General features: G+C 35.4%; 2 protein-coding genes across 2 annotated transcripts; one reads left to right on the top strand and one right to left on the bottom strand.

Moving 5' to 3' along the window:
* Positions 1-2479: 2479 nt before the first annotated feature.
* On the top strand, positions 2480-5341 carry LOC112520084 (calcium uptake protein, mitochondrial-like). Its single transcript, XM_025128386.1, has 7 exons — positions 2480-2846; positions 3261-3328; positions 3651-3874; positions 3957-4040; positions 4123-4336; positions 4451-4747; positions 5120-5341. Exons 1-7 carry the CDS (start codon positions 2480-2482, stop codon positions 5339-5341), a joined length of 1476 nt encoding a protein of 491 aa, XP_024984154.1.
* Positions 5342-6017: 676 nt separating this feature from the next.
* On the bottom strand, positions 6018-11284 carry LOC112519895 (protein OS-9 homolog). The gene is made up of 8 exons (XM_025128210.1): positions 11115-11284; positions 8629-8702; positions 8133-8336; positions 7896-7967; positions 7451-7566; positions 7271-7337; positions 7082-7188; positions 6018-6516 (listed from the first exon to the last, which is right to left on the bottom strand). Exons 1-8 carry the CDS (start codon positions 11203-11205, stop codon positions 6327-6329), a joined length of 921 nt encoding a protein of 306 aa, XP_024983978.1. The 5' UTR covers positions 11206-11284; the 3' UTR covers positions 6018-6326.
* Positions 11285-12265: the final 981 nt, after the last annotated feature.

Here is a 12265-nt window from a genome sequence, read left to right as displayed (position 1 = left end):
ATGCATGTTATATGGGACGTTATGAAATGTCACAATTAGGGCCATATCACTTAAGAAATCGATGATTTGAAAAGAAAAAGAAACTCAATCTACATAATCATGTCAATGGATAATATCATTCAAATATCAAATAATACTGAGATATTTCAATGTTATTCGATTTAAGACGATGATGAACGTAGACAGAGTCGTCCGAATCTTTTTGGAGGTCATGTTACATTGTTACTAAAACTATAGAGGAATATCAAAGAGTCGTTTTTGTTTATGATCGACAAATTCTGAATTTAAATAGCTGTTTTTTATTTTGAAAGTAATTAGATAGGTCTTCATTAAGGTGGGTTCACGGGTCTATATGAAGCAAACCAGGTATCAATAACCATATGCGTATCATCGTATGTGTGAGTTACTTTACAATAATTTTTACAAGAATGCGTCTTCTATGGTTTTCTTCCGGAGGATGGTGGTGACCGGTGGTTGCTACTGTAGTGACGGTCGACGGTGGTGGTCGTGATTGTAGCAGAAGTGACACGGGTGGTAGTTATGCAACATTGCACTTTTGAGAAGTTGAGTTCGGTTTTTTGTTCTTTTACAGGATTGTTTTTGAGGGATTTGAATTGAAATGGATTTGAAATCATTGGTGTGTTTGGTTTGTAGGATTTGAAATGAAATTGAATTTCATTATTTGTAAATAATTTATAGAAAAAAAATATAAATAATTTGAAAATAATTGAATTACATTTTTATTAAACAATTATTACAAAACATATGTTTTTAACATTTTCTAAAACCTTATTGCATATAATCATACGAAATCTTGTGACATCCCGAGCATTCCCTAAGGATTTTTGAAGGACTTCAATTAAATCATAAGATTTCAAATCTGAACAATCCAACAAACCAAACATGGGATTAAAATGAATTTGAAATACAGATCCCCCCAAATTCATTCTATTCTTTCAAACCAAACGGGACCTAATAGACCAAAATCATGTACAAGAGGTCATTATTTTATTTTATTTAAATCTATTTAATGTTTTCTTTAATTTCTCATTTAATAAAGTGATGATTTGTCTTCGCGTAATTGGTGGATTAGGATGTGACATGGAATTTAGGGACAAGACATGTTCATTCTTGATTAGATGGTGGGGGTCGATTTCCGCATTGTCTAGGTTTATGGTGGACTTGCCTCTTTATTTTTGTAAATGGTCCATAACTACCATCTTTTGAGTTATAACTTACTTTTTCCATAGCAGTTGCCCTGTTTTTCTTATCATTTATAGGAAAATTTATAACGAAATAATAGGGTGGTACAAATGTGTGTTATGGAACACCATGGAGTGTCATAATTAAGGCCAAATCCCTTATTAATTGAAAAGAAAAGACAACTCAATAAATAATTTGATAGTTTGGATGATGTGGAACATTTGGTGTTAAAGATTGAACATAATAAATAATTTCATTTGATTTTATTAATTGTTATTCATAATATTATTATTCTAAAGGTGTGTTTGGTATCCGGAAAGAATAGAACATGACTCAGGAGACGACAAAATAGAACATGACAGAACAATTGTTCAACGTTTGGTAATACATAACTGGACAAAAAAGAACAATAAAATGACCAATTTACCCCTAATGAGTTTTTATTATATATATTTTGATTTATTTATGTAATTTATTAAATTATATTAAAATAAATATTTTTTATAACAAAATACATCCTTGAAAACTTTTTGTCAAAATGATTAAATTGACACCAAAATAAAAGGTTTATATGGTTCCCAATTTTTATTTTATCTCTTTTCTATATTATTTTATCATTAATAATATTTAATAAAACTACATAAAGTATTTTAAAATATAGAATCATATAAAAATAATATTTTGAGGACACTAAAACAAAAATTTAATGAGTATAAAATACAATAAATAAAATTTAAAGAATGAACAAAATGTAAAAATGAAAACGTATTTGATGTTTTAAAAGAGAATTAAATTTTATTTTGAGGTAATCTTGGTAAAATATAAGTTTATTCCACCTTGTTCCATAGGATGGAATTAGAACAGATTTGTGTCACTCTGTTCAACATAAAAGTCCTATAAAATATCAAACAATGATCTATAATTTATTGTTATTTTAGTCTTTGAGATTTACAATTTACTGTTTTTTTGTTTCTCGTACTTAAAGATAAAAGTTAGCCTTAAGGACGAAAATATTAATAAAGTGCAAATTACAGAGATGAAAACCGCATTTTCAAAATCATATGAACGAAAATCGCAGTTTTTAATAAACCACAAGGACAAAAAAACACGATTTACCACAGAAAAAACCTCAGTCAATGAGTGAACCACCATTTTTCCAGCTCAGATTTTTCCGACCAACCACGCCTTTCTCCTCTCACACCTCTTTACCCAAATAAATATCATCAATTCTTTTGTTCTTTCACTGATTCAAACTAATCGACAAATCTGTGTTACTATGCATCATTCTTCTGTGTTCTTGAGAAAAAGACCGTCGTTTTACACCACCCGCCGAGCCCTCGCCTCTCAATGCCATGACAACGACCACGCCCGTTTGATCTCCGCCAAATCTGACAACCAATCATCGTTTTCGTCATTGCATTTGTCCTCACCCTCGAGATTAAACATTGGATGGAAGTCTAATTACAAGAAGGTTGAATCGCTTCTTGAGTCGCTAACATCTACAGTTGTTGTAGTCGGATTGAGCCTCGGGCTTTGTTACTTGAATTCTGTATCCCAACCGAACTCTCACATGGTGTATGCGGACTCGGACTCTGACAACCTGTCCACAGAATCCGAGAAGAAACCTAAATACATCTTTGGAGGTAAGAATAAATTACATCCCCTAGATCAACCCAAAAAAAAGTCTAATGAGACTTATTTTATAAGATCTAATCAAAGTCCGACATGAAAAATGCTGGTTTAGAGTGCATCTCTAGATGATACTCATTACGTGTTTTTTTTATTAACTTGGATATCCAACCCGCTATGCGAGTCGATTAATCTTAGGGCGACCACCTGCTTTGCAGATAGGCCGTTGTCACCGCATTTGAACTTTCGTGGCCACAAGGAGATTTTTATTCCTCCTTGGATTTGACCTTGGACCTCCTGATACTTTTGACCTTTTGAGTCAAGCTCAAACCAATCAGGCACCACCCTTGTGGTTCATTACGTGTTCTTTTCTAAATGAAGAAATGAAAAACCATTTGTGAGTTTTAATTTTACAAAACGTTTCTCAGATGCTTATCGGAGAAAAGTTTTCTTCAAGTACGAAAAGCGAATAAGAACGCAAAGTCCACCTGAAAAGGTACGTATGTACTCGGAACTTCCTTTATATTTATTTTCTGATAAAATAAGTATTAACAATTCTATTTTAGTTTGTCCTAAATAAAGTGTCAATTTTCAAAAGTAAGTGTCTACTTTCCAACTCTATCATTGATTGTAAGATCGAAAAGTTCATTACTCCCTAATTATTGAACGCATAATTGTTTAATTAATTAAAAAGCGTTATAAGTATGTATTTTTAAAATGGTGTGTTTTTTATTGTGGACATTTATTTTGGGACCAAAAGAATTCGAATCTTTATGTAGAATACCACAAATAAGTTACGGGTTTTTGTGCAACTCTAGGTGTTCGAGTATTTTGCATCTCAACGATCACCTGATGGTGAGCCGTTTATGACACCGTCAGACTTGATGAGGGCCGTGGTGCCCGTGTTTCCCCCTTCTGAAGCTTCTCATATTCGCGAGGGAAGCTTGAAAGGAGAGTGGGCACCGAGTGAGTTACATTGCCCGCCTTCGAAATTCTTCATGCTTTTCGATACTAACAACGACGGGCTTATCTCGTTCGCTGAGTAAGTGGTGTCGATTTTTTACTCGAAAATTCTTAAACGAATAGGTTTGCGGACGCTAAATTTGATTGAATTGTTGTAACAGATATATATTTTTCGTTACGCTACTAAGCATCCCCGAAACAAGCTTTTCCATAGCTTTTAAGATGTTCGATCTTGATAACAACGGGTAAGTTTCCATTGATTTAGTACTCGTGTTTCCGTCATTTTATGCAATAATTATCGAGATCGTATTCGAAAACTACGAACAGGGAAATCGACAAGGAGGAATTCAAGAAAGTAATGGCGTTGATGCGAGCTCAACATCGACAAGGGTCACGACATCGTGATGGGCTGCGTATTGGGCTTAAAGTTAAGACCCATGTCGAAAACGGTGGCCTTCTCGAGTATTTCTTCGGGAAAGACGGGAAATCGTGCCTCGCTCACGGAAAATTCACTCAATTCTTGAAAGATTTGCAGAATGAGGTCTGTGATCTCTCTCTCTCTCTCTCGATACCTAAAACGTGAAAAGGAACCACGACCCCTCATCATTTTTGTACTAATGCACCGAAACTTGTGTCTGATCTTCGTTTTCTATAGATTTTGTTGCTTGAATTCGCTCATTACGACTACAAATCAAGAGGGACTATATCCGCTAAGGACTTTGCGTTATCGATGGTGGCATCTGCCGATATGAGACACATCAACAAGTTTCTTGACCGAGTCGACCAACTAAACGACGAACCAAATCTCAAGAACATCCGCATCACCTTCGAAGATTTCAAGAATTTTGCCAAGTTACGAACGCAACTTAGACCTCTTTCGCTCGCCATCTTTAGTTACGGCAAAGTGAACGGGCTCCTTACAAAGCAGGATTTCCATCGAGCCATCGAACAGGTGAAATTCGCATATGCTAACAAACATATCTACCTATATATTCTCAATTAAAACATGCACAAGGCCCGTGTAAGATTCCACGTCAATTGACGAGGGAAACTAAGGTTGCCTTATAAGGAGTGGATACCTCATTTATCAAATGCGTCTTAAAATCGTGAGTCACAAAATGGACAATATCTGATACGGCTCGAGTCTGAAGCAAAAAGAGCCCGACGTCTTTTGGGCCTGGGCCTGAGCTTCTGATGTAAAAATAGGCCCGATTGGGCTTTTGAAAAAAAATGGTCTTATCGGGCTTTTAGGCCTGGGCTTCCGCTTTTCGGGCTTTTGCATCTCTATTCCCATTTGTAAGCTAACCTGAGTTCCTTTTTGCAGGTTTGTGGGATTGTTTTAAGTGATAATGTGATCGAGACAATATATTACGTGTTCGATGTGAATCAGGATGGGAGTTTGAGCTGGGAGGAGTTTTTGCGAGTGTTGCAAAGACGAGAGGAAGACAAGATACAACCACGGGAGGCCGGGGTCGTCGGATTGATCTCGTGCTGGTTACAGTGCTCTAGAAACAACAACTGTTCCTCTGCCAGAATTCTTCTATAGTTTTCTTTCCAAATTAAAATGTACATATTCAATCATGAGACAACGTGTTTTTATCTGATCTGTCATGTCACGTCTCACATACCAAAATGTACATACAAATGACAAAATGTAGATAAATTTCACGATGAAATCATAATGCTTGCTACTGATATTCGTGATAGCGTTATTGTTATCTATACTTTTGGTCGAGCTCATAAGTCAAGTGTCAAAATCGACATCTTTGTAATCTAGCATTATCTTAATAAGATACTTATCGAACTTGCATTAAGATGATTTATATTTTTGATAAACCTGGATCAATTTCAACATTTAGTGTCGCCCCAAAAGCATTATCTGAGAGACAAATCAGATACACAACGACCCTCTCGGTGGTTTTAAGAGAGGCAAATCAGATACACAACGACCTTCTCGATGGTTTTGAGAGGCAAATCAGATACACAACGACCCTCTCGGTGGTTTTGAGAGGCAAATCAGATACATAACGACCCTCTCGGTGGTTTTTTAGAGCCCAGAGCCTACAAGAAGCAACTGCGCTACCCTTGGGGCTAAAAACTAATAAATAATCGACTTCAACTTTTACCAACGATTCGATCTCAACTTATGACACACGAAAATACATTGCCACCTTAGCATTTTCAAGAACCGATGTGAAACACGAACAAAGGAACACCAGAATACGTAAAATCATATGCAATTTAAATGTCGGTTAGACGGAAATTTGGATGCAGTTGCCGCTGTTCCTAACAATTAAACAAGGTGCCATTGCGTTGAACCAGATTCACACCACATAGGTTTTTGACTAGCATCGACTTCCACAGGTTTACTATATATCATTATCATCTGAAAAAACTATACCTCAAAATGTCGATAAATCATAAAACTGTTTGGCACAACCAGCATATCTTTCTGTCGGTTAATCTCACGCTAATCTGCAAAGATATACCTTTATAGCGATGTGGAGATGGCGTGCAATATGCGTACATCTTTATGTTGCGTGTTCTTCTGATTGAAGACTCGATGACGACGATGATGATGATGATGATGATTCCTTATCGGTTACCATTACGATCTTGGGTCCCTGTATAATATCGTCCTCCATTTTTGGTTGTTTGTAATCTTTTGGGAGCGGGTTACAGTTGATTGTATGCCAAACTGGTCTTTCTTCTAGAAACAATCTGCAAAGCCGAAACTATCCTTCATAAGGGGGAAAACCACTTGGATATCTAATATGTTCTTCATTGGCTGCTCGTATACGCAAACAAACAAAAAATTGCCTCTAATGCGGCTTGAACCTCAACCTGTCATTGGGCTCAAGGAATCTTGCCAACAACAGGCGACCCTTGGTGTCGGGGGTCTTTTTTGGAAAAAGTCTCTCTACCTTACGAAAAGCTATGGTGGTCAAACTAGCTAATAAGCTAATTGTTGGCTAATAAACTCGTATGCTACCTCATAAACAAGCCATGTTTGTTAAAAACTAGCTGATAAGCTAGATGACAATGTAAATGACCTAAAATGAATATATATACATATATAAGGGGCATTTATGTAAAATATAAGGAGGACAATGGAAAAAAAGTGAAAAAGAAGCCCCAATAAGCTATTTGAACTACCTTAAGGCTATCAAACAGGGCTTTTTCAATAAGCTCAAATAATAAGCTAGCTTATGGTTGGCTAGTGATTACAGGATATAATGAGAAAACAAAGTGCATGAATAAAAAAACGAAAGAGAGGGGCACTTACGGGTGTTTGCAAAGCGTTGGGCATTGGATTGTGAGTGCATACTTGCATGTTGATAACTCGGTGATGGAACTAATCATAGCTCTAGGTTCCGAACACACAAATCTCACCTGCAAATTGCATAAATAAAACATAATCAGGATATGGTTAAAAAATACGAAATTGAGCAAACATGTTTCGACTGCATCAGACCTCAGTTTCTCGAGGCTCGTTTGTAAGATCACAAGTGGTTCCATTTGTGTATTGATGAGCATGATACCTGCATTAATCATTTAGAACAATTCAAAAGATAAATATTCACAAAAATTCTGCCTATATATATATATATATATATATATATATATATATATATACATATAAATCATTTAGTACCTCTGTGATGCATCTTTTGATCGAGGATCTTTCAACGTTGAAACATCAGACAGGTTCTGATTGTAAGCAGCTGTAGCTTCAGCATCGTATTCACCCAGCACAAACTCTTGAACAACCTGAAAGGAGGAAGGATGGTAAACCGTCCACAGTAAGTATAACAAGATTTAGGCTACGTTTGGCAAACTAGCTGAAAAGCTAGCTGTTAGCTGAAAAGATAGCCGTCGACTTATAAGCTAGCAAATAATGTTTGGTAAAAACAAGTTGATAAGCTAGATGACAATGTAAAATGACCTAAAAGGATGTGAAAAATTAATTGGAAAAAATATGGAAACAACCCCTAGAACTTATTGAAACGCTACATAGTAACAAAGTATAAGGGGCTTTTTCAATAAGCTCAAACAAGCTTATGATTGTCAAACATGGAATTATACATCTAGATTCATACCCTTTCATCCTCCACGTGAATTTGACGAAGCTTCTTGTGATAACAAAATTCATACGACCACCAACCTTCTTGCTGCAGGAAATATCTAGGAAAAATAAGTGTGTTCGCTTTTACCCATCTTTCTCAATTTTGTAAATGGAATCCACAAACTGAAAATGCTAAAAGCTCGAAATGAATGGAAAAAGAAATATGGCGGCTGATTTATGTGATTTCTTTTAGTTTGGTCAAAGTCCTGACCCTGATAAAGCATCGGTCCTTAAGTGCTTCAAGTAGTTCATCCGGCGTCTTCAATTTGAAGCGTTTTTCGGTTTCCAAAATTAAGCTGGTCGTGTTTTGATGTATGGTCGGTTTCCCGCTCTTGGATTTCTCCACTTTAGGCAAGAAACACTGAAACTTATCTCCGTTTTTCTTCGGCATGATCACCGATTCTTGATCATCATCCTGCAAAACCGAAAATTCACACATACATCATATAGGTTTTGTGTGTTTACCAGATTTTGTATCAACCAAAACCCAGTAGTAATTCATTTCTCTGTGTCTCTCTAGAATTTTATAGTTAATTGGTTACGTTTGTTGTTTATTTTCTTTATCAGTGTTCCCTCCATCTCCATAAAAATTCCAAACTTTCTTTACAGGGATGTGTCATGATTCAAATTTCCTTCTTTTGGTAAATCTAAAATTATATACTTGTTCATTGTCATAATTACAAATAAATGACGATATGCTCACATACAGGATGAAATGGTGAATCTTCTGTGTGGAACTCAATATCGTATTTTGGTTCTCGAGAGCTGCGACTTAAACCACCTGAAAATCAACCATTTATAATATATAACAATCATATATTACACAATACTAGTGTCCTTAAAGATGGGAGAAACCATTAAAGCGTTGGTTTTCCTCTCACTCTTGAAACTCATGTTGTCAACCCTAAATAGCTAAGTTTCGAATCGTTTATATTCCATTTTCGATTCTCCATTTTGTGGATCCCATCTCAATTCACCATATTGCCAATCCACAACAACAATATGTTAAATGGCTAAAAGGAATAGGACCTATGCTATTACCAACAACTTGTGGTTTTTATTGTTGAAAGTTCTAAATCTAACTTAACAACCCCTGGTATATCAGGCTCGAAAGCAGTGTCTAGGAGGGTCAGATGTATGCAGACCTGACCTCTACCCCCAGAGGGTAGAGCGGTTGTTTCTGAGAAGATCACAGCTTGGGTAAAAGTGTGAGTGAAGAGTATAAGAGAAGGGCATGAAGAATAACCTAGACTAGCACAAAATAAAGCAATATAAAAGAAGAAAAAGGAAAAAGGCACAAAGTAGAAACACATACAAACACATCAGCCCTCTAATTAGAGGCATGCCCTTGATACCCTATATGGCTATATTCCAGCTCCCTAAACCTTCCCCTTTGCTACCAGCCTACCCTCACCCTCCCTACCTCCCTTCTTCCTATCCACACTAGCTACAGGTCCCTACCTTATATCTATATGTCTCCAAGCACTCCGACGTTGTACATTGATCATAATAAGAGGGGGGGGTTGTTGAAAATTCTGTTAATCATAATCAAGCTACATGCTATGAACTTTTACATTGATCAAGAATTCAAAATTCAACCTTAGTTCTGAAAGCAAGTATTTTTTTTTTCCAAATAAAGACTAAAAAGTCATGCCAATCAGGTGAAACTTTTGCAACCCACCCACTAGCGCCTGTCCCTGGCAATTTACCAGGCAATACATGAGTGTGAGATAGAACCGAAGGCTACTAAGTTACCGTAAGCATGTCTCAGTCACTAGAGCAAGCAAAATTAGGAAAATATTGAGATTTGGTACATATGTCAAAGCCATTTATGGCATGGCTCCTCGAAATATAGCTTCCCATTGGTGCTTTATAATATGTTTCACCAAAATAACAAAATTTTTTGTATGGATCATACCTTCTCATTCTCATAAATAGATATAACTTCTCACCACATCATGCAATTTCCATCTTCCATGCTTTTCTCATAAGTATTTTTATCCCAGCTTCCTTGGTTTTGTTTAATAGATGCGTTGTGAAAAGAACCGACTGGGTTAGAAGCAACTCTTAGTTATAAGTGACTTTACGAAAGTGTTTCTTGAACTATATTGGTTACTTCTCTAATTCATGTTATAGAATAACCTAAGTTTGTCAATCATCCTTTGTTGGCAGGGAGAACCAGAAAGTACGACTTATAAAGATAGAAGACCATTGATGATTGACCTTAAACAAGTCAAACTTCACTATAAAAACCAAACCAAACCAAACAAACCATGTATATCCCACATAGAGGTAGGGTCATGGGAGGTAAGATGTACACAGACCTTGCATCAACCCCAAGGGTAGAGAGGTTGTTTCAGTGAAGACTCAGGCTTGCACAACGCAAGCAATAAACAAATTTAACTATGATTACATGTATCTTTATTGTTTCTTTTATGTATCTTCCATGCTCAAAAGAGCACATATAACTATGAAACCTTTTCATAGGATCCCTTACCCCCAGTATTTCAGTTATTCTTTCAACACTTCCAATCAACGCCTACTTTTGGATTTCACAATCTTGCATACTTCATGATGAAACCCTAAACATCCCATTATGTCGACATCTTTCCCACACGAATTTCTCAAAATCATCCCCAATTGAACACCAATATCCATTGAAAGGTCTCATCGTATGACCAATAAAGCATGTTATCAACTAAGCATATAGCTAATGTCATGTAAGCATCATCTATTTCGTTGAATGAATCAAAGCTTGCTTTTTTTCTGATCATACATATTATGTAAAACCTCAGCTAAGAATCCCCTTTTGATCAGCTCATCCCCCTAAATCAACTATGTTGAAAAAAGTCAAAGGTATAGTCCCTACAATGAATAGAGGTCAACCGATAGGTAATCTCCACGTCCAGCATTAACCCTAAAAATCTCAAACAGCCCAAAATAGACCCGATAATCTCAATGCTTAAACTTTATGCAACGAATATGAATGAATTAGAAACTTATATAAACAGATTATGCCCAATTGACAAATCCAAAAGCTTCACCAACTAATTCGAATTTGATAACAAAAGAAACACCCCCCAAAAAGTCGACATGTAATTTGAGCTTCGTAAAGAAATTTTTTGTAGAAAACCCAAGATTGAAAAGAAAAATCTACATTAGTTTCACAGACACAGAACAATTGGAGGGTTACCTGTATGAGTCGGGAAGATCTGCTCGGCAACGACATCGTAATTGAACAAACTGACGAATAGAAGCAAAACCCACAGCGAAATCGAACCCATATTTCACGACGAACTGTGTGATTGCTTCGCCAAGAACAATAAAATTAGAATTTTGAGGGTTTGTTTATTATGACTGATTACAGAAAACCGTATGTTTTGGTTCTTGACTTCTTGTAATCAACGAGGGAGCTGAAAGTCAAAAATTGATTTGGAAGGGGAAAAATGGAAGTTTGTAAAATAAATCACCCAGCCTATGAAAAAATGCCACGTCATCATCAAAGGAAAAAGTGTTTTTTTGTTCAAAATATCGTTTACGAATGGTTACTGATAAGAGTGAGGTTTTCCTCCTAATTATTCGATCAGATATATACCATTTCAGAATGCTTGTTTTTTTATTTAAATAAAAAGGTTAAAACCTCTTAAAATTATCTGAATTTTAATTTCCTACTCGATGATTGCTAGCTGGATAAAAATCATTATCTGATTTATCGAATAAGATTCTTTATTCTTACTATGTTTTTTTTATTGGATAAGATTCTTGGTTTTGTCATATTCATCTGATTAGATAAGTGACACTCAATAAACATTAATCTAATAAATGTTTGATAAAATACCTTAAAATTATAGCCTACCTATTAACTAAAAGGACCAAAAAGGTTGATTTCTCAAATTTTGCTAAGCAAATTTGGTTACCTATACTACATTAATAAGCATTTAGACCAATATCTTAAGTACAAGTCTTAAAGCATATAATACCTTCATTTTATACAAGAATTCAAAAATCTCTTAATTACAAAATATTTTGGACAACATACAAGTTGTTTATGCAACACCAAATCCTAATTGGGTCAAACTTGTTTTCTCTTTACAAATCTCTAAAATTACCACATTGGACCGCTTTCTTCTTTTATATATATATATATATATATATATATATATATATATAGGGATGTTATTCTACATCTTTTGCCATTCCTACACCCTATACAACCCTCATCTCAACCATTCAATTTTTAATCAATTAATTGTTTCCTAATATAAAGTATTAATCCTAATTAATAAACTTTATTCATATTCCATAAATATTCAAATCATAATAAATGAACTTCAATCATTTCTA

This window comes from Cynara cardunculus, assembly GCF_001531365.2.
Source record: "Cynara cardunculus var. scolymus isolate 2C chromosome LG 10, CcrdV1, whole genome shotgun sequence".
Lineage (NCBI taxonomy): Eukaryota > Viridiplantae > Streptophyta > Magnoliopsida > Asterales > Asteraceae > Cynara > Cynara cardunculus.
Note: the sequence above shows the minus strand (reverse complement) of the source record. Positions and strands in the feature narration are given on the sequence as shown.

What these genes read in the sequence shown, in the direction of transcription:
- LOC112520084 (XM_025128386.1), top strand. Translation starts at nt 2,480, where the DNA reads ATGCATCATTCTTCTGTGTTCTTGAGAAAAAGACCGTCGTTTTACACC. An exon ending in TTCGATCTTGATAACAACGG is followed by an intron (nt 4,041 to 4,122) that starts GTAAGTTTCCAT and finishes AACTACGAACAG; the next exon opens with GGAAATCGACAAGGAGGAAT. An exon ending in TGAAAGATTTGCAGAATGAG is followed by an intron (nt 4,337 to 4,450) that starts GTCTGTGATCTC and finishes CGTTTTCTATAG; the next exon opens with ATTTTGTTGCTTGAATTCGC.
- LOC112519895 (XM_025128210.1), bottom strand. Translation starts at nt 11,205, where the DNA reads ATGGGTTCGATTTCGCTGTGGGTTTTGCTTCTATTCGTCAGTTTGTTC. An exon ending in AAGATTCACCATTTCATCCT is followed by an intron (nt 8,337 to 8,628) that starts GTATGTGAGCAT and finishes TCGGTTTTGCAG; the next exon opens with GATGATGATCAAGAATCGGT. An exon ending in TCAAAAGATGCATCACAGAG is followed by an intron (nt 7,338 to 7,450) that starts GTACTAAATGAT and finishes TGATTAATGCAG; the next exon opens with GTATCATGCTCATCAATACA.